The sequence below is a fragment of the Rhinolophus hipposideros genome, assembly GCF_964194185.1.
Source record: "Rhinolophus hipposideros genome assembly, chromosome: 7".
Taxonomy (NCBI): Eukaryota; Metazoa; Chordata; class Mammalia; order Chiroptera; family Rhinolophidae; genus Rhinolophus; species Rhinolophus hipposideros.
Genome location: NC_138053.1, coordinates 53,006,368 through 53,033,747, shown reverse-complemented (window position 1 = coordinate 53,033,747; position 27,380 = coordinate 53,006,368). Strand labels below are relative to the sequence as shown.

The 27,380-nt window shown below is 34.3% G+C and overlaps 3 protein-coding genes across 19 annotated transcripts in view; 1 reads left to right on the top strand and 2 right to left on the bottom strand.

Annotated features, from left to right (window-relative positions):
- Positions 1 to 456, bottom strand: part of GFM2 (GTP dependent ribosome recycling factor mitochondrial 2) — a 79,524-nt gene extending 79,068 nt beyond the window's left edge. For 10 of the 11 annotated variants that reach the window (XR_013993625.1, XR_013993626.1, XR_013993627.1 and 7 more), the window contains exon 1: positions 251 to 456. The gene's annotated coding sequence lies outside the window, so the exon portion shown is untranslated. The remainder of the gene's footprint in view (positions 1 to 250) is intronic. The other variant, XM_081053462.1, reaches the window with a different exon arrangement.
- Positions 457 to 468: 12 nt separating this feature from the next.
- Positions 469 to 7,838, top strand: NSA2 (NSA2 ribosome biogenesis factor). Its single transcript, XM_081053460.1, has 6 exons — positions 469 to 675; positions 2,213 to 2,400; positions 2,484 to 2,634; positions 3,993 to 4,172; positions 5,745 to 5,937; positions 6,537 to 7,838. Exons 1-6 carry the CDS (start codon positions 673 to 675, stop codon positions 6,602 to 6,604), a joined length of 783 nt encoding a protein of 260 aa, XP_080909586.1. The 5' UTR covers positions 469 to 672; the 3' UTR covers positions 6,605 to 7,838.
- Positions 7,839 to 7,913: 75 nt separating this feature from the next.
- FAM169A (family with sequence similarity 169 member A) overlaps positions 7,914 to 27,380 on the bottom strand; it is a 125,968-nt gene continuing 106,501 nt past the window's right edge. For all 7 annotated transcript variants that reach the window (XM_081053455.1, XM_081053453.1, XM_081053458.1 and 4 more), the window contains 7 exons: positions 20,989 to 21,117; positions 20,226 to 20,338; positions 18,975 to 19,014; positions 18,067 to 18,217; positions 15,537 to 15,693; positions 12,796 to 12,999; positions 7,914 to 11,935 (listed from right to left, as the gene is read on the bottom strand). In XM_081053455.1, the coding sequence (XP_080909581.1) occupies positions 11,387 to 11,935; positions 12,796 to 12,999; positions 15,537 to 15,693; positions 18,067 to 18,217; positions 18,975 to 19,014; positions 20,226 to 20,338; positions 20,989 to 21,117 (1,343 nt within the window). In that variant the 3' untranslated portion in view covers positions 7,914 to 11,386. The remainder of the gene's footprint in view (positions 11,936 to 12,795; positions 13,000 to 15,536; positions 15,694 to 18,066; positions 18,218 to 18,974; positions 19,015 to 20,225; positions 20,339 to 20,988; positions 21,118 to 27,380) is intronic.

The window sequence follows — 27,380 nt, the reverse complement described above, 5'->3', positions numbered from 1 at the left end:
CTCTACTTATTTTGGTCTCCCCTATGGGTCACTGGATTGCAACGAAAATGGTTTCCCTACTGGTGCTATCAAATGAGTTACTCTATGAGGCCCAGAACTTCTTAGGTCTTGGAGAACATATAAGTGCTCACTAAACGTTGTTTAACACCTGGTAACATAAGAAGGGCTGTTGCATTCTTGAAGATCAGCGGTGCCCAAGGCAGAGCAGTCTTAGGCACGCGGGAGTCGCACCGCAAGGCTGGGTACCCACCTGGCACTCAGTCGCATACCGGAGGTCGGCTTTTTCCTCCCAGGCTGTTGGGAGCGGGAGGTGCGGGCCTACGCCAAAGTCCGCACAGGCCTGCTTCCCCACCTTCGCCAGCTCCGGGAACCGCCAAGTACCCGCAATACCCGACCCAGGTCTTCAGCGTTCTGCCTCCTGGGAACGCCGCCCCGCATCACTTCCGGCGGTGCACCACTCAAATGCCTCCTTCCAGCAACTTCAACTTCTCGCTAGAAGGGGAGAACAGGCTCGGAACCGATGCGTCGCGCTTTCGGTGGAGTCGGTCATTTTCAAAGTTTCCCTTTCCTGTCGCCAGTTGCATGGAGTAGGCTCTCGCGTTTCTGAGACCCGCAAGTTGAGAGCTTCTTTGCGCCCAGGGGACTGCGCCTGGCGTCTGCGCGGGCGTAACCATGGTGAGGAGGATACCGCGGGCTCTTGCGACCTAGGGCGTCTGAGTCGGTGGGGCCTGGGGGCCCCAGGGCACTGGGGCTGGATGTGAGGCGTGGTAGGCGGAAGTGAAGCCCTGCTGAAGGGAATGAGGGGAGACTCCGAGAGATCGGCTCGGCGGCCTGAAAAGAACTTCACATTGGGGACACAGAATGGGGTATTTGCCAGAGCGCAAGCTTTGGAGCGAGACAGGTTTCAGTCTGTTCAATTCTTGCTTTCGCCGCGTGATGCTTGGCCATCGGTGCCAGAACCTAGGGATAACTGTGTACGGTAGGCATTAATCCCACCATCACCTCATTTTACTGCTGAGGAAACTGAAGGCGTGCCTTGCCACGAGCCAAGCATCTCATGAGTAGCGGAGCTGGGCTTACAGCCCAGATCTGACTACCAGGTCCTTTCTACTACATCTCTCATCTTTTTTCCTCTGCAAAATAACATTCCACATACCTCTCTCACGGTGGCTGCAAAGTTTGTGATAGCAGTTGAAAACCTCACACCCGACACGTAGTACTTTACTTTGTATCATTTATTCTCCGTGCTGGTGTTGGCTTTGTGTCATTATTTTGCAGTCTTAAAATCCAAATGGACGGGGCTGCGTGTTTAAAGTAAAACCAAATTGGCGTATGAAACAGGCACTTAAAGCAAAAGGGGATCCCATACATTGCTGGTGAAATGCAAAATAGTACAGCCACTTTGGAAAGTAGTTGACATATGGCCACACAGAGTTATGTGCAAATGTTTATTCGCTAAAAACTGGAAACAACCCAAATATCCATCACTCAGCAATGGATCAACTGTGGTATATCCATATATTGAAATACTAGTTGGTAGTAAAAAGGAGTGAAGGACTGATACGTGCAACAACGAGGAGGAATGGCAAAAGCTTTTTGCAAAGTGAAAGAAGCTAGATCCAAAAGGCTACATATTGTAAACTCTATTTACATTTCATTCTGAGAAAGGCAAATTAGAGCAATAGATAGCCGATGGGAGGTGGAAAAAGAGGACTGACGTCAGAGTGACACAAGGCAACTTGCTGGGTGATGGAAATATTCTCCGTCTTGATTTTGGTGGTTTATAGAACTGTATAGTTTGCCAAAATGTACAACTGTATACCTACACCCAAAAGATAGTTAATTGTAAATTATACTTCAATAACACTGACTTAAATTTTTTTAAATAAAACGTATGAATGATGATGTTATTGAAAAACTAGAATACTGATGTTTGGAAAATGGAGAGATCCTGCGTCAGATGATCCCTTTTCTGTGTTCAGTGGATTGTGGACAGTTCCCCTTCAGTGAACAGTAACTTCCCTGAAATTACAAATATAGATCCTGAAGCCTCACAGCATCAGGATCAAAATTTCTTTAACTTATATCATGTGAATAGGCTTAATACTGCAAGAGTTATTTAAGCAAGAGAACATTTGGGTGACATAAGGTCTTACATACTTTATATGCTGCTCAGAAGAAATTCAAGTTAAAATTTCTTGCATTCTTATAGCCACAAAACGAACATATTGAGTTACACCGTAAGCGCTATGGATATCGTTTGGATTACCATGAGAAAAAGAGAAAGAAGGAAGGTCGAGAGGCTCATGAACGTTCAAAGAAGGCAAAAAAGATGATTGGTCTCAAAGCTAAACTCTACCATAAACAGCGCCATGCTGAGAAAATACAGATGAAAAAGACGTAAGTGATTATTTATTGTAGCAAATTAACATATTTCTAATGAGTTATTAAAAATTATAATCTTGAATCCTTTTCCTTGGTAGTATCAAGATGCATGAAAAGAGAAACACCAAACAAAAGGATGATGAAAAGACTCCACAAGGAGCAGTACCTGCCTATCTACTGGACAGAGAGGGACAGTCCCGAGCTAAAGTACTTTCCAATATGATTAAACAAAAACGTAAAGAAAAAGCGGTAAGCAACAAAAATTTGTGTTTTTATTTTGTTCAGAATTACTTAAATTCAAATTTGAGGTTTAGTTTGTTTCTTCAGTAGTAATTGTAAACTTGAAGTCCAACTACTATTCCCATTTAGATGAAGTCTTAGATTTCATTTTGTATAAAATGTTTAATAAAAACTTCACTTTCTCATCAGCCAGCACATTTTAGCATTTAAGAGGTTTTTTTGAAATTAGAATGCCACTTATCTTTAGTTTTAAAAAAAGTTATTTAAAACCAAAAAGCAACCATCGAATCTCAAATTTAGTATTTTAACTTCCTGTATTTGACAATTCTAATTCTGTGTACTGTTGTGAAGGATACAACTGCTACTTGTTTATGCTGCCCTGCAGTGCCAAAATTGGTTAAAAAGTAGAATGGGAAACACCTTAAATGATGTTGACTTAAAAATTGTTTTTAAAAAAATACTTCTGAATTGCACTTGGTATCAAATTAGGTTAAATTCTGCTAAAAACAAAAAGGCATAGATACTATTTTTAAACACCTATGGATAGATTGATAGAAATTCAGATAGCAGGAGAGTATATGGTAACTATAAAGAACTTGCAGTCTCCAAATTTAATTTTAAAATCTTACTGCTTGTTTTTTGGTGTGCAATTATCCAAAATTAGAATGGTAGAACTTTAGCACCAAAAGAAACAAGAGAGATTATCTAGTTAACTACTCATTTTACAGATGAAGAGACTGGAGTCCAGGATGTTGTAAATGATTCTTCATAGTCCCTTATCTGTGAAATGGTCGAGTTGGTTCTAGAACTTGTCTTAGTAATAAATCCAGAATTCTGTTGCCTTGTACTGCTTCAGTTTCATAGAATTTGCATTCTGGGAAAGTACAAAACTATCTGGTGATGATTGTTTTAGTAGGTTGGTACAGAAGTAATTGTGGTTTTTGCAATTTTTAACCTTTTAAACTGCAATTACTTTTGCACCAACTTAATAGTCTAAATCTATTCAAGGTAGAATACGAAGATATACTGAGAGGTGAAGACTTCCAATTTTACACTATTAACTACTTAGTAGTAAGTATGTCTACTGCTTAGAGAAGTCACTGCCCTATTACAGGTGGAATTTTTCATCCATAACAAAGTATTAAGATTTTTAGTTAAGCGAACCATTTTATTTAATCTATGATATGTAAACTTAACAAGTTCCAATTATTTGGGGCTTGTGAGGAGACAGTGCCGACCTCTAGAAGACAATTGAGCCAAACCTTGTTGGTTAAAAAAAGCGAATCTAATACTTTGTACAATTAAAACATGTTTGACTTTTTATTCTTTTACTAACAATATAAATTTTAACTGTGGTCTATTTTTAGGGAAAATGGGAAGTTCCTCTGCCCAAAGTTCGTGCCCAGGGAGAAACAGAGGTATTAAAAGTTATTCGAACAGGGAAGAGAAAGAAGAAAGCATGGAAGAGGATGGTTACTAAAGTCTGCTTTGTTGGAGATGGATTTACTCGAAAACCACCTAAATATGAAAGATTCATTAGGCCAATGGTAAGTCCCTTGTAAGAATGCAGAGGCTTAAATAGTAGTTCCTGTATTAAATTGGATAAAGTATTATTACAATTTCCTGAAATTCTTAAAATTAATACGAAAAACAGGTTGAAAGACTTTTTTGGGCTATTTTTAAGATACTGATAAAGATTGCTTTGTACTTTCCCACTACCATCAAGAATCTTGTCTTCTGCTTCATAAGAAAATTAAAATGAAAAAAAGAATTTTCGTTACATTATCCGTGAATCTTGACTTTTAAACGTGACATATTAGAATGATTTTCCACATGAAATCATTTTGCTCATTCAATAAGTGATCTATATGTTTGACACTTGTCTGAGAAGTTAGACAACTTGAGTAGGACTTTTTTCAAGTCAGTTTTGGTTTAGTAAGGGAAGTCTCTTAATGCTTTTGAAAACAGTATTCAACCATTGAAAATATAAAAGTGGGACTTGACTTTCTGTTGACAACAGTGGTCAAAACCAACCTGCCCCCAATATAAATGAAGTTACATTTTTGCAAACTCCTTTAAACAGACTGATTCTCTCCCAACTGGATATCCAGCCTGCTTACAGAAACACAGAACCAGAGAGGAAAGTTAACAGTGTTACTCTAGCTCTCAACCTGAATAATTTTTAATGGATTAAAATGTTGTCAGCCTGATTCTATAAATAAAGTTCTTTTGGAACACAGCCATGCCAGTTCATTTACATATTGTCTATGGCTACTTTTTTCTGCAGTTTGAGTAGTTGTAACGGACCATATGACCTGCAAAGCCTAAAATGATCAGTGTCTGGTCATTTACAGAAAACAGAAAACGTTCACCCATCCCTGGATTCCCCTTGTTTTGATTTCATATTCATTGTCTTCTAAATACATTTTTGGTAGCCTTAGCAGTTCTACAGGGAGAGAATATACCAGTCAGGCTGTTCTATGCTTTCTCTAGCTTCGCAGATATATTTCATTTTGTGAATTAATCAGAAGGCATTCTGAATGATGTAAGTTTCTTAATCAACTTGATTAATGAGTCCTTTACTAAGAACTTGATTTAGTATCATTTGCCCCCTACCTCTATATAGGTAAAAATCAAATTTTAGAGATGAAAAGTGTCGTGGTTTTTAAAGTGCTACACTCCTAAACACCGTATCTAGGTGACTGTGGCCTCTTGTCTCTGGGCTCTCTTCCATCCTTGACCAATGTTACCATCAATGCAAAGAAAGTTGGCAACCCACCTGCTTTTTCGCCATCTAAATTAGATGAGGTATATAAAGACTTGGAATCGGGATGCTTAAGATTGATTGCATCCACACACTATTTAACCTGGGAACAAGTCATTTAACATTACAATCCTTGTCTTATTGTTTTAAAGGGGGGGAGTTGTATTTATCCTGTAACTATCGGGTTTTTAGTCTGTAGAATTTTAAGTATTTTTATTTGATGCCTTAAGATTTGACCTTTAATCCATGCTTTTTTTCTTTTTGGGGGGTAGACTATTGGAAAAGATAAGCAAAAAAGATCATTACTCATCACTGTTAATATTTGGATCAAACATTCTTGTGTTTGACTTACTAGGGCTTACGTTTCAAGAAGGCACATGTAACACATCCTGAACTGAAAGCTACCTTTTGCCTGCCAATCCTTGGTGTAAAAAAGAATCCCTCATCCCCACTTTATACAACTCTGGGTGTTATTACCAAAGGTACAGTCATTGAGGTGAACGTGAGCGAGTTGGGCCTTGTGACACAAGGAGGCAAAGTTATTTGGGGTAAGTAAACTTTTTAATATGGAGCTGCTACTGTTATCCTAAAATTATGAAGTTTCAAGTTGACATAAAACACACAGCAAATTTTAATGCAGAAGAGCCAGGTAAGTTAAAACTTGATGTTAACCAGATTTAAATCTTTAGGAAGATTACTTTTTTTTTAAAGTAGTTACTGAATATAATTCTTTTTAATTTAGCTTATTGGTTTCAGTTATATAAGATATACTACAGTGCTAGATTTAGTTTGATACTGTTCATTTAAAAAGTCATTAATTATGAGGGAAGCAGATGCAAAGATATAACTAAAAAATACTGGAAGAAAATACAGTTAACCATGAGCAGGGGAAGGGAGGCATATATCGAATACATAGCCACACTATTTCAGTAATAATTAAAAACTAAAATGTGTCATGCAGTAATTATAAATTCTTTTTTCCTTATTTTTCTGCTTTTAGTGCCAATATTTCTAAACTTTACGGTTCTTTGAAAGAGAAGAATATAACTCTTAAAAGTAGTAAATTAGAAATATTTGGGGCAAAGATTATATTCTTTCAAATCAATTTTTATTAGCTAACATCCCTCCTTTTGCCATCTTCCCTTAGGAAAATATGCCCAGGTTACCAACAATCCTGAAAATGATGGATGCATAAATGCAGTCTTACTGGTTTGACAGCAGTTCATACAAGTAACTCCTTATAATTATTGAAGATTATACATCAATCAAGAAAACCACCTTTACTGTGATGTTTCTGAGTACCAAACAGCTTACATGTCTGCAGTCAAGAGAACTATTTATTCTATTGTAAAGAACATTAAAATGGCCCAATTTTACAAATTGGTCTTTATTTTGGAGTCTGTTTAGCATTTAGATGTTCATGAAATTGAATGATTAAACAAGCAGTTATAAAAATATCCTACTTCATCAGTATCTGTATTAATAAGTGGGTACTCAGCAATGCAGAGCTGTTATTAATGGAAAAGCCAGTATAGTTAAAAACACCTTTTATCATTAAGGGTTGTATATACACACTTAAATGTGAGGCCTAGGCTATGAAACTTGGTTATGTCTCAAACTTTTACCTGAAGTCTCTTCCACCTCATTATTCACCATTAATCCTAAGAAATGTAGCATTAACAACATGGTAACATTTGTTAAGTTTATAAAGTATTCACATTAAAAGTATATAAGAGGGGCGGCCGGATGGCTTAGTTGGTTAGAGCGCCAGCTCTTAACAGGGTTGCCGGTTTGATCCCCACATGGGCCAGTGAGCTGCGCCCTCCACAATTAGACTGAAGGCCAATGACTTGGAGCTGATGGGCCCTGGAAAAACACACTGTTCCCCAATATTCCCCAATTAAAAAAATACACAAGGAAAGGTACACTATACTAAACTGAATTCAGAAGAACTTATTTAGATAAATCTTTTCACCTCTAATCCTTAACTACTTCAGACAGTAAGTCAGTGAGTTAGTATTTTGAACATTTTTTCTCATATAGTAATACCTACTTAGAACTATTCTCTATTCAAAACATTTAAAAAATGCACCAATATGTTTGCACATTTAGCATTTTTTATATTCTGAACTTAGGGTAGTATATTTTTATTTTTAGAATGGCAAAAATTTGTTGTAAATAATTCCAAGTACAATAGTTTTAAAAAGAAAGACTGCACTGCCGCCCTTAAAGATATTTGTAGTTATTTACATAATATAAAAAAAATAGGTGAGGGTTGTAACTAGGTCAAAGCACTTTTGTGATGAATTACATGTTTGTGGCTTTGAGCTTTAGGGTGTTCATATTAATCTATAATCACATTGTTTTGAATTATGTTTATTTTTTAAAGTCTGTCTTGAAGGTACAACCAAACTCCCTTTTAACAAAATCATTTTAATGTCTGAACAAATTCAATCAATATCTCAACACATCTTCATCTATGAAATTAGAGAAAAGGGAAAGAATTTCAAAACACAGACCAGGAAACAATCACAAAATATAGGTTTAATTACTTTTAAACTTAAAAAAAAAAAACCCCAACTACCAAGAAAACAAACGAGTACTTTGGTAAGACTTACTATTCTGAATAACTTATCTTTTCTAAGTTCTATAAACAGAAGTTTTAGAACACAGACACTTACGAAAATAGAGGCTAGTTCCTTGGGCATGACTATCCAGTATGATACAATTACTTCAGGATACAGAGCTGAACCTTTCTTACAATGATTTTAACAAATGATTTTGCCACTAATAAAAATGGGGAATATGTGAATAACTTAAATTTTGAAAGGTGAAAACAACAAAAGCAACTAAACGTAAGCACTTGGTACTATAGAACTGAGATTTGCTTATTTTTTAGAACCCCAAATAAGTAAATCATTTTGTACAAAGAAAGCTTGATATTAAGTATGCAAACAGAAGCATAACTAATCACACCCATGAAATACTGGGTAACACCTTAAACACCATATTGCTGTTAGTGGACATACAAGGCAGAAATGTACTTCTAAAAAACTGGTACACAGGTGACTAATGTTAGTATAAATTATTTACAGTAAGATCTGTTTTAGTTTGCTGGTGTGACCAAATTTTAGAAGGTAATCCCTAAGGGTAAAGCAGAACATAAGAGCAGATATTAGATATTAGGTAAAGACTCCATTTGATTCAATCATAAACCTTCAAGATATTTTTCTCAGGTCTCTGAAACCACTTTAGGTAGTATCCTGGTGGTACACTTTAGGTAGTATCCTGGTGGTGAGCTAAAACTGAACCATTAATCACTAGTAATTGTTATCCTTGCCGTGATAATTCTCTGTACTTAATGGAAACACCATGAATACAGACACATTTTAAGCAGATGACATATTCTGTCATGCTATTTGATTTTATTAAAAAATCATAATAGACCCTCTTACCTTTAAAAGTTGTAGAGGAGCTTTATAATAAATTCTTAAATATACTTACTCTGTGATGTCTAGCAATTGAATAATTTAAACTTGAAAGGAGAACTAAAATTTTGCTAATCACTATCTGCTTTATATTATACAAGGAAATATATACGTATTTACACAAACTGAAGTAAACTCCCTTCTCCACAAGTAAGACTTCTAAACTGAAAAACAGTTCACAAGGGACTATAGAATGTGACTAGACACTCAACTAGCTGGTTGAAATCAGATTTTAGTTCTTTGACTCTGAAAAGCTTTTCTAATAATGCCTTGCAAAAAGTACATGTATCTGATTAAGTTTTATTTAGATTCCTTATTGAGGATAAATTTTGTTATAAATTCTATACTCATTTACTGAAAAGGAACATGTTAGTGAATGTGAAAGTTAGGTTTTTCCATGTGACCTAACTTTCTCTACCACCTATCAATGACAAAATAACATTTTCTGTTAGAGTTAGTAAGTAACAAAAAGTTTTTTTATGTACTAAACAAAAAGTTTTGAAATTGTTTAAAATGCAATTCTTGTTTAAGAATAAACAAGTTTAACAAGTATAAGTTTATATACTGTTAGTCCCCAGTGATCATATATGAATAAAACATTTCTATTTTGTAAACTCAGCAACTATATTCACACATTAAGAGTTGTCAGTGAGCTGAATCTTATTAAACTACACCTTTTTAAAGAAAAGTATTTTAAAGAGAACAATGAACAACCCAAGTAAAAAAGTAAAATATCTAAGTGTTAGAGTTTTATCTATTAAGAAATTAAAAATGGTTAAGAATTTACTAAACCTTAACATTTCCCTATTTGTGGAATTAACAAAAGTTTCTCACAAAATGTATAAAACAGCATAAACGTTTGATACATATTACTATTACTCATACTTTTTCTTTCACTTTTTGAGCATTTTTTAAAAAAACAATGGCCAGACTGCTTTAATTTTCATTTAGCGTGATAATCTGGCTTACCTCTGACCAATAATTAAAGAAAATAAGTATCACAATTTTACATGAACATGAGGGTTTGTATGTTGCCTACTTAAAGATTTTACTTCAGATCTTTCTAAAATACCAATATCCAAAATAAAATTAATGACATCACCTGACTGTGGACTGAAAAACCTTTAACATCAATTCTTATCACTTCAAATTGTAACAGAAGGTCGTAATATGTTTTTTCATGTAAGGACCACACTTATTTTTAAAACAATCCTAAATGGTCTCAAAGCATTCCCCAACTTTGGTGCAAAGTTGAGTATACATAATACTTCCGAAGAGTAGGATTGTTTCAAGATTCTCTTTGGATGCTAATAACCATTTTGTTCATTTCTAAATAAATCAAAAAAATTGAGGCTTTTTTAAGTTTTCCTAGGCAAAAGCCTTTGCTATGGCAACACAATGAACATATACAGGTTGGCTTGTAACCCGTCCTCACAGAATAAACAGTGAGCAAGACCAAAGGGATAACCAAAACCTCCAATTTGATTTACGTGCTTGTAACTACAGCTCCTAGGGCAGTTTTATTCTTGCCATCTAGGTCTAAAATTGTGGGGTGCAGTTTCATACCTACCCAAAAATGGGTGCCAAGCGCATAAGCTGGCAGGCAAGCAGGTAGATCTTTCAACAGGAATCATTCCACGAGTTATGGAAGTGGATGAAAGCTGAAGGGAATATAAGATTCTAGAATAAAGGCAGTGGCAGGATTAAAGAGCAGTCTTAGGAAGGGTTCTCACACTTCTGAAGTACACATGTTAACTATGTGAGGACAAAAGTATAGTCCTCAGCTTCAAATGAAATTTTAAATCATTATTTCAGTACCTACCTGCCAGAGTTAAATCCCTAGCAGTACCGTTAACATCAGATGTTATAAAGAGTTGGGAACAGTTTGTACCTTTCCACAGACATTGAAGTCAAAGGAAAAAATTATACAACTGTGAGTTAAGAGGCCAAGATACCACCCTAATAAACCTTTGACTACAAATTTCTGTTATTTGTGCTCTCATTAAGTGGAAGTTATATTTATTCTAATTTAATGATATTTTTGTTTAGGCATGCCTACATTGTTTAAAAATGGTGATTAGTTTTGATATTTAAATTAAAACTTCTAGAACCCTCACCAAGTTTACTATTAAAACCCTCAGTATAAAAGAGTTCCGTGAACCTCACAAGTAATGGAAAGCCTACTACTATGTTTTTTAGTTTATATTTTTTTCTGAAATATTAATGGTCAGATGTCCCCAACTGCCGAAGAAAATATAGTATGATCTGGTTTCCCAAAATCGAAACATGGTTAATAAAAATAAAAAACTGTATTTACACAAAATAGCCTGAAAAACTAAAAACAATGGTGAATCCTAGAGGTCCTAAAGGGGAGGGAAAAACTGCATCATAAATAAGCTCAAATTGAAATTTTGGAATTTTTGTCCTGTGCCCCATGCTATTTATTACCATTTTTAAAAAACAACAATTACGTTACAAAGAAGAGGATTTATCATCTGCACTTCTTCATTCAGGTCAGCTTGGCTTTTTTCTTAGCAGGTCCTTTATGCCCCTTGGCCTTTCTTCTTAAATTCCGCCTGTCTACAACAGGCACTTCCACTTCTATTTCCTCTGAGCTGCTATCGACAGTTTTTTCTGTTGATTGTGTAAACTGATCGAGTTGCTCAGAAGATGCTTCCGACTGCTCCTCTGACTGGTTCTTCTGTCCCGCATTCTGTGAAAATGGTACATCTTCAAGTTCAACCTCTATCAAAGAACTCTGAGGAAGAGCTGCAGATGTTTCCTGGGGTTCAGGTACCCCCTCCTCACACTGGTCTTCCAATGAGGAAGTAGTGTTGGGTGATAAATTTTCAGAGATTGATTCTTCAGAAAATTCAGCTATCACAGAGTTTGGAAAACCACTGTCACATCGTTCTTCACTTGGGACAGTAGCAACATTGTCTGAATTCCCAAAATGTGCCTTCTTTCTTGAAACTAGTGGCAATTTCTCTTCGGTGTGCCCCTTTTCATCAGATGGGCCTTCGTCTAGCAACATTTCTGAGTCAGTTATATGTGACGTCTAAAAGTAAAAAACCTGGTGAACAAACTTTTGCAATGTAGTTTTTATGTAAATTATTCTCAAACACTAATATGCAACGGTACTGAATTCAGTATTCATTACTTTGGTTAAACGTGTACATATTCTCAATACAACTCAATTTCTTCAAAACTGTCTTATGTAATAATCTGCATACATTAAGTTCTTGTTTTAAAGATATAATAAAATACTTTCACCTCAAAAAAGTACTTAAGATATTTTAAACTTCATTATCAAGATTCTTCAAAACCATGAATCAATTCAAAGTTTTTACTTTCTTGGTGTTACTGGGGCCAGAACCAAGAGTCCCTTGGGACTTAACACTGTGCCACCCCACTAAGTTTGACTATGGTTTTTATTAGATGTGAGGACAATGGAAATTTTATTCATGTATTTATGTGAGATACTAATAAAGTAATGCTATCCAATAGATTTTTTAGCCTTATATTTGAATACGCAAAAGAAAAAATTAAATTTCTTTCCAAATATTCCAAGTTTTTCCCACTAATCTGTCTCCTGATTAAAATAAACTGTGTAAGAAATAGGTACTAAACATTTGGTAAATAATCTTTTATCCATTTTTCTAAGCATTTCCCTAAATCTACAAAAACTCATTTTGTTACCATAAATCAGAAAAGAATGAATAAGGTTACAAAGATTTGAATTCCTGGAATACTACTGATTGCATTTTCTTAAAATATTAAATCTAGTATAAAATGTAATTTTCCTAAAGGGCTGTGTACATGGTAAGGTGGAGAAAAATATATACACTACATTGCCCCTGCCATGTCACCAACATTGGAACATTTTAACTATAAAAAATTGAGTTATTTCCCTGTTACCTTATCCTGTGCAAGAGTCTCAGGTGGTTTTGAAGATTCTACCACCAATGGAACAAGATTTGTAGAGTCTTCACTGGAATTAAAAGACTGCAATTTTAATTCTTCATCTAAAACTTCATTAGAGGAGTCTTCCTCTTCAGTTATAAGCGGGGTCTTAAGATTATCATCCATTATCTCACCATTCATAGGCTCTAATTCAGATTCCTGCACCGTTGGGGGAAAAAATAGGACACAATTACCAGACTAACTTATTTGTCATGCAAGGTGGTTCCATTCTCAGGCCCTCCCTTTCATGCACCAGGACTCGGTAAATTCTACCACATTATGGGCTTGGGTTAAGGAACAGTCTTACTGGAAGAAAGGACAAACTTACGAGGCAGGGCCAGTAAAAGAAGAGAATTCCTAAGTACTCCAAATTTCCCCTGTACTCATGGAGAGAGAGGACAGGACCAGAATGCACTGTGGACAGTGTAGATCTGAGAGTCAGTAATGAGACCCTGCGCCTTCCTGCTCTTTCTTCTTATAGGGCAATCATGGGAGGAACCTTTTCAGTAAAAAGGTACCTGAGAGAGTCTAGATTTGGTGCCACTTCTTTACAGAACAGCATCTGTTCAGCACTTGGAATCTTTGGAACCTATGGGAAGTTACAGTTTGCCCTGCCAGGGGGAGGAAACACTAGCAGTCTTGTGGGAAGCTGAGTTTGGGTACAGCTCCTTGCTAGAGAAGAGAGCACCCAATCTGAGTTAGCTCATTGTCCAGTCAAGCCAGGGTCATTTTTGAAGAATCCTGCTTCTTACATCACATTAAAATGGATGAAAAAACAATCTGATAACACAAACCCTCCAATTTCTGAAACTCTTCTTTGTAGTGTTTATCAATTTACAACACTTCTATTTAATGTCTAATATTTCTACTTAACACTAGTGACAGTCTAAGAATTAGAGGGCATTTTTTACCATTTTAAAAATTAGAAAACTGATGCACTCAAGTGTTCAGAAACAGATTTAGCTGAATTATAAAGAACCTCTGAAATCATATAACAGAAGTTTTCTATAGGGATATTGAAATCAGGGACTTAGAAAAATTAATCTGGCCAGATAGTATACAGAATAAATTGGACACAGAAGGTAATTATAATAAAACTCATAAAAGGACCAACTAGGGTACAAAAAATGTTAAAAGGAAAAAAACGAGAAAGATATACAAAAGCTTAAAAAAATAGAATTTTAGTAACTAAAAGTGAAAGGCAACAGAAGAGAAAAACTCAGTCCTACAAGTTTTAGTTTTGGGAACAGAATGAAAGAAGAAAAAAGGCTCAATACAGAAGTGATGAAAAAGAATAGAAATTAGGTTGACTTTACGAAGATAAGAGACATCTGTATAAACAGAAATATTTAGAAGGCAAGTTAACACCATGGGACTACAATTTGGATAAATACTCAAAGTCCAGAGTTACTGGTCCTCCCCATAGAGATGATTGTTAAGCCATAAGATTGGATGCATTTTCAAAAGAGAGAGCATGAATCAAAGAGCAGAAAGTGAAGAATTGAGTCTTTTAGAATGTCCACGGATAAAGCAGAATAGAAAAGTCAAAAACTAAATAAATAAAACCAAAACAAAACTTCAGAGATAGGAAAACCAAGAAACCAAAATACAGTAATGTTAGAAAACCAGGGGACTAGAAAATCTTGAGAAAGAGGAAGTCATCAGTCTAGGTAAGGAAATCCACTGGAATTAAATGACATGTGTTGGTGTAATGTGGACAAATGAAACCAGTTACATGAAGTTATGTATTAAGCATGACATTAAATTTTCAAAAGACAAAAACACAAAAATATATACCCCCCTACACATCTAGGTGCACATAAATCACTTTTTTAAATATGTGCTTTTATTTTCCCATTTTTCTACAATAAAAACAAATGCTATTCAAAAACATAGTTCCAATAAGTAAAGGAAGCTAAATTTGTTTAAGAAAATAAAACTGGTAATACAGTTTCACTGTTCAGCTGTTGCCTGGACTTGGCAAGCAGGTGAAGAGTTTTTAAAGAAACTTAAGCACATGAAAGAAGAAACAAGGAATCTGTAGCGAGAAAAAGATTACAGATATTAAAGATAAGCACAGGAAAAAAATAAAGAAAAAAGAAGATAAGGATAAATACTTGAGGAGCTGCAGAAATCAAGCCAGATAAAGAGTTTACTTAGTCACAAAGGACTTTCCTATTTGCTTTTTAGTGTTAAAAAAATGAATTTGGTTATTTTTCCAGGAACTTGTAAATCAACTATTGTCAATTATATAAATACATAAATATTTTTTTCTGGCTAACTCATTCCTATCCTTCTAACCAAACTAGGGGTACAATTGAGGGCCTGTTAGACCTTAAGGCATTCTAACTGGTTCTATAATGTAGACGTCATTTGTATCACTTAAGTATGTTTAATTCCAAAATTAATTTGTTTTAAATGTACTGAGGTACCGTACTACCTAAACATCCTCTTTTTCATCTTTGCTGTGAATCAAACTTTTAAAAAATCAGTTTGAAATATAAAATGATACGTGTAACTTTATCCCTTCCCAACTCCAGTACCTAACCTCGATAAATACAGGTATACGCTTTTTAATATTTAAACACAATTTCTACTAAGACTCTAGAGTATATTGGTATATTTAACAATATATGATTAAGAAAGTTAAAATTTAGTTTATATCCATTCATTATACTTAGTAAGGAATCTCATACCTTCTCACCATCTTGCTTCTCCTGGGAAGGCTGAGTTTCTAATGCTGAACGAGTATCTTTATCACTACTTCCGTTCTCAAATTCAATCACACTCTGCTCATGTTCTTCTTCCAGAAATTCTTCTGAGCTCTCTGATGTGTGTGCAGTAGACTCCAATCTACAAAACACAAAAGAAGACCATTCTTACTTGTTTTTCAAGGATGAATATAAAATTTCAGGAACCTATTAATAAAGTAACACTTCAGAGAATGAACAATTAAGTGTTGTTCAGTCAATGACTTCAATTTTCCACGTCCAAAACCAACCTCTTCGTCTTCTTACAAATTTGTTCTCTTTCCTACCTTGTTCTCCAGTTCAATTAATAACATCACCATCTTTTCAATCACATAAACTAGCCCTTTCTTTTATTCTATCCATTTTTGATTGAATCTTACGCTACTAGAATGACCATACATCCCAGTTTACCTGGGACAGTACAGTTTACAACTTTTATCCCAGCTCTGGCATATTAATAATACCCCTTTCATTCTCAAAAACATCAGTTTGGACCATAAATAATATGGTTTAGTTCTACCTGAAATTCCTTTCAAACATATCCCTAACCTTCTATTCCCATTTTCAGGCCCCAATTCCTTCTGGGGAAATACCACTGTAACTTCTTCCCAACTCATCTTCAGACCTGCAGTACATACATTCTTCAGTAAGGTTTTCAGAGTTATGTTTCTAACATACGAGTACATATCTGTAACTGACAGCCCAGCTCAGAGAATTATGATGGTTTGCTATGGCTTATAGAATAAAGTGTACCTCCTTCCAAAGCCTACCGTGACCAGACCCTTACATTTTTATCTCCTACTAGATGCTACCACTTAGCTTACGTATCAGTTATGCTTAGCGACATTCCTCCTAGCAGCATTGTGCCTTTGTTCATGTTATTCCTGTAGTCTACATCTGCACAGTACAATACGGTGACCACAAGACACGTCACTATTTACGTTAATTAAAATGAAATGAAATTAAAAATTCAGTTCACCAGTTGTACTAGCTCAATGGGACCCTGGGTAGTGGCTGCCACATTGGGCAGGGGAGACACAGAACATTTCTTTCATCGCAGAAAATTCTTTGGACAGCCCAGGTGTAGATCAGGGGTCAGCAAACTTCTCCTTTAGGTTTTGTGGGCCATGTGATCTCTGACCAACTACTCAACTCTGCCACTGTACACAAAAGCAACCATAGTAAACATAAACTAATGAGCATGGATGTGTTACAATAAAATTTTATTTACATCAATAGGTGTGGGCCAGATTTGGCCTATGGACCAACCCTAGTTTATGGACTACCGAAGTAGAAAGTCTTCTGTCCCAACTATGCTTGTTAAGTTTCTACTTATCTTTGAAGCCCTAACCTAAATGACAAATCTCTCCATCCCCTTAGTTAGAACCAGTCACACACTGCTCTGCACCTGCAGCATTCTGCACTTCTGTCATTATACCATCACAATCTATCTTGCAGTACTCTTAACCTGTGTCACACACAGATACGTGTATTAGAAATCACTATGCAAAGATGAAGTTTTGTTCTGCATAGTGTCTGAGTAAGCATTCAGGCATTTAGTCTCACTGTTACTGTTCTGTTTCTGAAAAGCAAACGAAATTCCACCTAATTCTGGGATGTTCAATTTAAAACGCATTGTTATATTCCCCCCTAAAAAGCAGATTACGTCAAAATGTTCCTCAGTAAGAAACCCATAATTATCTGAACTCTGATTCTTTTCACGAATTACTAGATTTAAATATTTACTTATATTTGCCTTTAACATGATGAATTTTTCACCAAAATAAAACTTTACATACTTAATTACCCCAATGCAAAATTATTTACATAATGAAATTAGCAAAGCTACAGAATTCTTTACCTGAGTAAAATAATTTCACAGCTAAAAGAGCAAAACTATGAATGGTTGACTCAAGAACAGTTGGTAGGACTACGAGAGCAAAAGTAAATTTTACCATAAAATTTTAAATCTTGCTTTAAGATTCAAAGAAAAAGAGGATAAAGTTTTGACCCAAGTGTTCTGATGATTAAGACCCTGGAGGATTGACTGAATCATTTATGGTTATCACTAATTTACGTTATATCCAATAACTCAATAAAATGAATCAGTTATAAAGTAAAATTAAGGGGTTTTTAAATGGACTATACCTCAGCATTACTAAAATTACATCTACTGTCAAATTCAAAGTTGGTGATAATGCCTCATCTGGGATAATATAATCAGTTGAATGTTCTGGATTTTCACACTTGAGAGATTAAATCATGAGTTTATTCCACTCTCATACCAGCAACTTCTCCCTACAACACTGTCAAAGTGACACTTATCACTGGTAAGTGCAATCAATAATTTTGTAGGAGAATTCAAATACAAACTTCTATACCAAAGCCATTTGCTACACAAATAGCCTCCACCTTAAATACTAATATAAAAGTAAGAATAAACAAACTAATAAGAGTAAAATAAACAATACTTTACTTGTTCACTAAAGTTGTAGGTGAAGTCTGGGGAGTCTTTTCATCTTCCCCTTGAGAACTACTAAATTCAGAATCCTGAAACCGCTTTCCAATCTTTGGCCGCTTAAGATGACTACTTCGAGTACGAGTGGAAACAGGTGTTTTATCATGACCTGAAAAAAAAACAGCAAAACTACAATCAATTGATTATGTATTCAAAGGATTGCCTATTAAAATACACAGAAATGTAATTACTATGCTAGTTTACATACCAGGGTGCCAATAAAATGCATACAAGTGGACACTTTGGTCAACGCTGCTCAAGCAGTAGTTCACCATAATGAGAAGTGTCTGGACACTGATGGTAACCACTTTGAGCACCTCTTGTAATTGCAGAAGTCTAATGTGTCACTTGTATTTATCTTTTGCTATCAGTATATATTGAGTATAACAATTTTAATAATTTTTTCCTTTCTTAAAATGTGTATACTTTTTTTGGCATCCTATGTATATTTCCATCATTACACACTTCCTTTCTCTCACATCAGACTTAGAAATAATGTCAGTATCTTTTTCTAAAGTATGAGATAACTTGATCAATATTCAATTTTGTTACCTTAAGCTCTGCAAAGTGTTTTTGTATTTTCATTTATATTCTCACCTAATAATCTTGGAAAATATACAAGGTAGATGTTACTGGCCCTATTTTGCAGATAAGGAAATGAGGAAAAGAGAGGTATAACAGTTTATTCACACAGCAAAATCAGTGGCAGTGGTGGCATTGGAACACAGATCTAGACTTCAGAGCTGTCTAAGCCTTCACTTACTCTAACACACACACACACACACACACACACACACACACACACACACACACACCTAATTCTAAGTGTCTCAAACACTTACTGATAGATCAGCTGAATTTCTTACCTTCAGATGTGCTTGCGAAGGCATCTTTTAAAGAATCAATCTAAAATAGAAATACAGATTAAAACCAAACGTTTTAGGTTATTTTTTCTACCTGTGGATCTACTTCATTTAGTGTCAAAGAAAATCTTTCAAAACAGTTTGCAAATAGCACTTTTTTACTTACTATTCATCAATAAAATAAAAAACTCTTACTTACATATGGTTATTATATTATTTATATTATCCTTAAAAATGTTTCAAAATTTCGCAAATAGTCAAAAGTCATGCTAATTAAGACAGGAAATAAGAGGCACAAATAATTCCCCGAAGCACTTGTCTGCGGAAATGCACATGCATTTACGTAGACTTACTCAACACTTGCTAAAAATATATTCAAATACCCATGTGCAAAACAAATATAACTGTCATAAACACAATCACAACAAAACAATGCACAAAAATAGACTTCTAGAATCCCATCAATGGACCTATATTTTAAGTAATATCAAGTAAATTCTAGAAAAGTACCTAGTAAGTCCTCTGGAGTTCAGTAATGGGACCTGTCCTTCCACTTTCAGTTTACCTAGTATTTGCAGAGTACATTTCATTCTACAAAGACCTAGCACACATTTATTAAAACTTAGCCTCAAACTTTCCACAATAACTTTATAACCTTTGGCCTACTACTAATACCACTTCTAAAAATTTACCTGTGCAAGGAAATAATTACATGTGCACACAGATGCATGTATAAATGTGTTCACTGTTGGGCCATTTACAAATGTAAAATATTTAAGTACAATATGCTAAGGAAATCGATGATACTTATTAATACATAGAATTAGTGTGCTACTTATTAACAGTTATGTTTTAAAACAGTAATGCCATGGAGAAATGCTTAAAATAGTACATTAATGGGAGAAAAGCAGTTAGAAGCAGCATAAAACAAAAATAAACTGCATGCAGATACATGTTTTATAATATGTATTAAGTACGTATACAAAATGTTAACAGTTGCTATATCTGAAGTACTGGGACTACAGATTTTTATTTTCTTTTATATTATTTTATGTGTATTCTAAATTATTTTTCAAAAAATAAATCCTGAGCAACCAATGAACAGAAAATGCCAAGAAAACTAATACAGCAGAAATTACATAAATTAAACATATTGTTGAATGAACTATAACATTAAAAAAATTAAATATTAACTGAATCTATTTTAAAGTAATAGAAAAATTATTTCCTACAATAACAATACAGGCTACCTACAGTTAACTGCATCTCACTAGATTGATTGTCTTCAGTTCCTGCTTCATAACCTGGAACAGATGCCAGACTATATTCTCCAGACATAGGTCTTCTAGCTTCATTTGGAGTAACTGCTGTATGTAGAAGAATTTTAAAAATTGTAAGCCAATCAGTATTTGGTTTTAATTACAACACTGTTCTGATTTTCACAAAAACCCTGGAAAGCAGCCCGAACAGAAGGGTACTGAAATTTTAGGTATGGGACATCTGCTTCACCAATACCTTATAATGAAACCTTGCAATTATAAAGTCATAAATAGCTATTTGTATTTTGTAACTTTGAGGCGAGATGCATGAAATTGAGGACTATCTTTGATCCCCTGATGGCTATTTTATGCTGTTTTGGTAAACTGTTTGTTTCTTACTCACCAATTCCTACTGTATGTTACATTCTGCTGGGCTATTCTTCTTCAAATGATAACACATAACAAAGAATCAAACTTTAGAAAATAAGGTCTGTTACTACCATGTTTCCCCGAAAATAAGACCGGGTCTTATATTAACTTTTGCTCCAAAAGATGCATTATGGCTTATGTTTAGGGGATGTCCTCCTGAAAAATCATGCTAGGGCTTATTTTCTGGTTAGGTCTTATTTTCAGGGAAACACGGTAGTGTTTGTAATACATATTGTAATACATACACTACTGTGGACTGTAAGATACAACCATCATCAGAAACTGCTACTTTTAAGCTGGACACGTGTTCAAACTGTAAACATTCTTACCTGTAACTTTATGTGTTTCTCTCTGTAACGCTTTGGTGACTGGTGTTCGCTGGCACCAGTGTCCAACACCTTCAACTTCCCAAAGGAGTTCATGGTCTCCCGGATACTTTTCAAAGTATTGCTTGCAAGCTGAAAAACACATTTAGAATTTTCTAGAAATCCCAAATATCAACTGTTTTAGAAAACAGAAAGAAGAGGGAAAGCTGCCCAACTCCCTTAATGGGCTAGCATAACTTTGATACCAAAAACACCAACACAACTCAAGAAAAGTATACACCAGTCTCATTTACAAATAAATATCCTAAATAAAATTCCATATTAGAGTTTTAACATGACAAAGCAATAAAAATCCTAACAAAAGATGTGCTTCACTTTTAAAGAGAAAATTATTACTGAGGGACATAAAAGAAGAACTGAATAAAAGAATTGTTAGACTCAATAATATAAAAACACCAATTTTCACCAAAATTTTTTATAAATTCCATGCAATTCTAAACAAAACCCCAGCAGAGTTTCTCTTTAACAGAACTTGACAAAACTCGATTCCAAGTTCAAAATGCAAAAACAAAGGGTTAAGAAAGAATATTGAGGCAAATTTTAAAGGAAAAAATGAGGGCTTAGCCTAGCAGATATCAAGGATCATCAAAAAGGCACAGTAACTAAAACAACCTGACACTTATATAAGGATATGGAAGAGGCAGAGAAGAAAGAGGAGGAAGTGAAGAAAGAAGAAAAATTAAATACCAGAAAAAAAGTAAATCCACCAAGAAAGAACCACACATACATTAAAAACTTGGCATATACAGTAACGCAGGAGGCATTTATTTCAGCACAGAATGAATAAACTACTAAAATAATGGTACTAGAATAACAATTTATATAGAAAAAAATAAAGTCAGATCTTGACCTCACATCAACATTATTCATAAAAATAAATTCTAGATGGATTCTAAGACCTATTATGAAAAACAAAATGTTTAAAAGAAAACAGAGAATATACCTCTAGAACATTAGAGTACTGAAGGATTTCTTATAAAAGATACAAAAATCACAATCTATAATGAAATATTATGATAGGCCTGATTGTTAAAGTCTAAAACTTTCTCTATCAGGACTATGCAATTGAACTTTCTATGATGATGGAAATGCCTTACAGCAGCATAGTCCGATACAGTAGCCACTAGCCACGTGTGGCTACTAAGGAATTGGATTTATAATTTTATTTAATTATAATTAACTTACACATGTATCTAATTTATATTAGCGGCTGCTGTATTGAATTGTATAGTTTATGTTAAAAAGATACCATGAAGACACAGATTAGGAGATATTCAAAATAAAACAAAGGATTAGTATTGCAAGCACATAAGAAATTCCTAAAACTGCATTAGAAAGACACAATACCCTCCCACCCCCCAAATGACTGAGGCAATAGATGGGAAATTCACACATAATTAAACTTGAATGGTCCCTTAACAAAGATAAAAATGACTGACCTCACTACCTGCCAAGGAAATATAAAATGAATAAACAAGATACCATTTCCACACCTGTCAGGTAATAACAATTATCAGAAGAACACGGGAAATGGAAAATCCCACACTCTGCTGGTGTGAGAACAATTTTGCAATAATTAGTAAAGTTGAAAAGACATATTTTATTATCTAACTCTACTTCTAGGTATATCCCTAATGATTTATACATACACGGTTTGACAATTAAGTTCACGAACTTGTTGCAACGCTGTTGCTGACCTATTTTGATATCAGAGGGATTTTCACTATGAATTTGTACCAACTGGACAGTTAATCAAGTTTACATTTTGGAAGTGCTGAAAAGGCTGCGTGAAAAAGCTAGACAACCTGAACTTTTCACCAGCAATTCATGCTCTTGCATCATGACAATGCACCAGCTCAACGGCACTGTCTGTGGGGGAGTTTTTAGCCAGTAAACAAATAACTGTATTGGAACACCCTCCCTACTCACCTGATCTGGCCCCCAATGACTTCTTTCTTTACCCGAAGATTAAAGGAAATATTGAAAGGAAGACGTTTTGATGACATTCAGGACATCAAGGGTAATACAACGACAGCACTGATAGCCATTCCAGAAAAAGAGTTCTAAAATTGCTTTGAAGGGTGGACTAAGCGCTGGCGTCAGTGCATAGCTTCCCAAGGGGAGTACTCTGAAGGTGACCGTAGTGATATTCAGCAATGAGGTATGTAGCACTTTTTCTAGGATGAGTTCGCGAACTTAAATGTCCAACCTTTATGTGCACTTTATTGTCCAATTTTTATGTGCACAATAAAAATCTTCTCAGCCATAAAAAGGAATGAAATTTTGATATATGCTACAACATGAATGGACTTTAAACACTAAGCTAAATGAAATAAGACAGACACAGAATGACAAATACTGTATAATTCCACTTATATAAGGTACCTGCAATAGGCAAATTCATTGAGACAGAGAGCAGAAAAAAAAGTTACCAGAAAATGGGGGAAGGGTAGAAAGGGGAAGTTATTGTTTAAAGGGTACAGAGTTTATGTTGCGGATAATGAAAAAGTTTTGGGTATAGATAGCGGTGAATGATAAATAGTATATTACATATATTTTACTACAAAAAAAGCTGTTTAAAAGATTTAAAATAAAAACAGCACACAAAATAATGCTTTCTAGTGTTTATGGACACAGCGGTAAGTTTGAAACCATGGGCAGGAAGGCCATACACCAATTTCAAGAACATAATTATCTCTGGACAGGTAGGAAGAAAAGAGAATGGAATTAGGAAGGGCTCTAAAGAGAACATTAATTGTTATCTACAATGTTTTATTTAGTTCTCCCTAAAAATAAATGAAAACAAATATGGTGAAATCTTAACATTTGTTAATCTTGTCACAGGATACATGGACACAACAAGGATACTATTCTTTTATTTTTTTAACCTGCATGTTTGAAACTATTTCTCACAATTTCTGGTTTTAGTTTTCATACCTATTAGAAGGGAGAAGTTGGAGAAAACCAACACAACACACAGGCCAAACTGAGTCCTTTGTCTGAATTAAAATGACTGAAATAGTAGAGAATGCCTTACGTATCTGAGGTCCAAAGGGAGTACTTTACAAAAGGTGACTAGAGCTGAAGGTTTTAATTCAGATGTGTCTAGCCAGAGTGTCATGGTCAGAAAAAGAGAAACCCTACTCTTATACCATTCAGCTAAGTGATACAGAACATTATGTGCCAACAAAAAAGTTTTGGGTATAGATAGTGGTGAATGACAAATAAAAGAACACCCATCGACTACACAGATTGGCTATTTCTTCCTCAACAAGTTTTGGAGACTTCTTTCACTTCCTGATATTTTAAATGCAGCACTAAGACATTAAAATAGTTTTGGAGACATTTAGTATTGGGGAATATCTAAAGAAATAGAATATAAGGTAGAAAGTAGGTAAGTAGCATAAGAGCACTACAGGTAGAGCACCACAAGATTTAGATAAGGAAAGATAAATTTTTGTTGGGCAGAAATCAAGCAAGGCTTTCAGTCTGGGCCCTAACAAAGAAGTAGACTCTGTGAAACTCAAGAAAATTAATTATAGACTTATTACAAATTTACTGATGTGGATGGGTATGAAATTAATATATATACTAATTATATTAATTATATTAATATAATTATTAAATATATTATTAAATATATTAATTATATATAATAATTATTAAATATATTAATTATATTGATTATATTAATTAATAAAATTAATTAATATATACACATATATATAAATCAATACCCTTCATGTATATAATTAACCACCAGTTAGAGAAATAATGGAAGAACACACATTTACAATAGCAACAAAAAAATAAAATTCCTGAAAACACACCCTTTCCTCAGTTAACTTTTTAAGAACTGTATGGAGAAAATGTAAATGCTAACTGATTTGGGCAAAACCGTATAATTCTACATAAGATACATACAATTATCATACTGTTGGATAGAAAAAAAATCAATCTAGAAAGTGGATTCTGAAGTCCATACCAGAAAATAAACAAACAATATCAGAAATATTGAATGAGGGAAAAGAAGACTTGTCTCTCCAAACAATCAAAAGCTAAAATAAATAAAACAGTGAGGTACTGTAACTTAAATGATTAATAGAAATAAGTAAGATGAGAAGTATATACAAATACATATACACACGAATTTAATGTATGATCTACATTATGGGTTAGCAAACTTTTTCTTAAAGGTACAGATAATAAATATTATATGCTTGGAGGCCATATGGTCACTGTCGTAACTAACCAACTTTGACATTTTACTGCAAAAGAAGCCATAGACAATAAGTACATGAATGAGTATGGCTGTGTTCCACTAAAATTTCATTTACCGAAAGAGTTAACAGGCCAGTGGACCACTGCTGACCCTATATAGATGCAAATGCACATCAGTGCAAAGAAGAAAAATTATTCAATAAATGATACCAAGGCAGCCACATAGATACCTATCAGAAAAAAGAAACTTGGATCTGTACCTCATGATACACACCAAGATGGACTCCAAATGGGTAAAAGATTCACGAGACCTTATTTATTCCAGATCTCTAGGTGTACATGACATAGTACTGTGTAAATCAATTTCCCATAGTTAACTAATCATCTACTCTAGCTTGAGACCAAACCCAAACGTATTTTGGAACTCATCACCTATTTGTGGAATTGAACAAGTTATTTCTTTTTTTTTAAAAAAAAAAACACCTTACAATATAAAACACTATACTCTTTCCTAAAACATTAAAAAATATTCATGGAAACAAGTCATCAAAGAACTATTGGACATATACCAATACCAAGGAACTATTAATTAAGTTGAAAGAGAAAATCAAATGGAAATCCAGGTCCTTCAAATATAATAAGCATCATAGTGAAGCGGTAAGAAGAGCAAAAAACAGAAAATGATGGAGAAGTCACATTGTCTAAAAATTTCTATCTCAATATATTCCTTTATTTTCATTTTTCAAAGAGTCTTATTCTCAAAACTACACAAACATCATCAATAAATCACTCTCAGGGAATCCGTCTAAACTGAAGGAGAAGAGTTCAAAACTTTATGCAAACAAAGACAGAGATTAGCTGACATGCAACTGTAATTCATTTGCCTTTCAAGTTATTTATCATTAGCCTCCTAGAAAAGTATTAAGAGATTCTTCCTACAGTGGATGTGTTTGCATTCTTCCCCAAATTTAGTAAAACAATAATTAAACTTTAAGGGGAAAATCTATTTTCAGATTATCCAAGGGTATACAGGTTCATTCCATTCTTATGTATTGGGTCTAGAAAGAAACTATGACTCAAGATGGGCACACAACACTTGGTTCTTGGTTTCTAGATTTTCTTACACTGAAAAGAGGGAGAAAACTTAGAACTAAAATGTTTTTTCTGTGGAAATAAACATCTTATATTAGACTAATATTTATGGTAAGTTATATTTTATAAAAGTTTTCAAATAAATTACTTTCTAGGATTAAATATTACTTCATTAAGAAAAATGTAGTTGTATGGACTTTACATAAATGCAAATATAAATCCACTAACAGTTTTTAAAACATCACCACGTGTATAACCATACAATGGAATACTAAACAGCAGTGAAAATGAATAAATAGAGCTATGTGAATCCACATTAATGAATCTCATAAATATAAAGATGAGTAAAGAAAGTAAACTGCTGAAAAATTCATACAGTACCATTATCATTAATACATACAGTATTAATCATACAGTACCAGTATCATTAATATAGTTTTAAAATATCACATATTGTTAGAGAATATATACATATGTATTAAAAGTCCAAGAAATGCATGACAAAAACAAAAGCCAAATTGAAAACAGCACTTATTTCATAGAACTGGTAAGTTAATTGAGTAGGAGTACAACTATGTTGTAAATAACCTATTTCATGGATGATATTGCTGGTGATACAGAAGTATTTGTTACTTCACTTTTTATACCTTTTTGTATATCTGAAATTTACCATTTGTTTTTTTTTTTAATTTAAAAAGTTACCACAGGCAAATAACCCAGAGGAAAAAATCATCAAATAATCTAGACATTTCTCCAAAGAAGACATACTAATGCCAATAAGCACATGAAAAGATGTTCAACATCAAATGCAAGTCAAAACTACAAGATGCCACTTCACACCCATTAGGATGGTTATAATAAAAAAGGTAGATAACAAGTGTTGGTGAGGATGTGAAGAAATCATAACCCTCATACACTGTTTTTGGGAATGTAAAATGGTGCAGTTGCTTTGGAAAACACTTTGACAGTTTCTCAAAAGGTTAAACAGAGTCATATGACCCAACAATTCCATCCACACCTAG

Coding starts and splice junctions, on each gene's coding strand:
- NSA2 (XM_081053460.1), top strand. Junction 2,401..2,483: donor AAAATACAGATGAAAAAGAC/GTAAGTGATTAT, acceptor TTTCCTTGGTAG/TATCAAGATGCATGAAAAGA. Junction 4,173..5,744: donor AAAGATTCATTAGGCCAATG/GTAAGTCCCTTG, acceptor TTGACTTACTAG/GGCTTACGTTTCAAGAAGGC.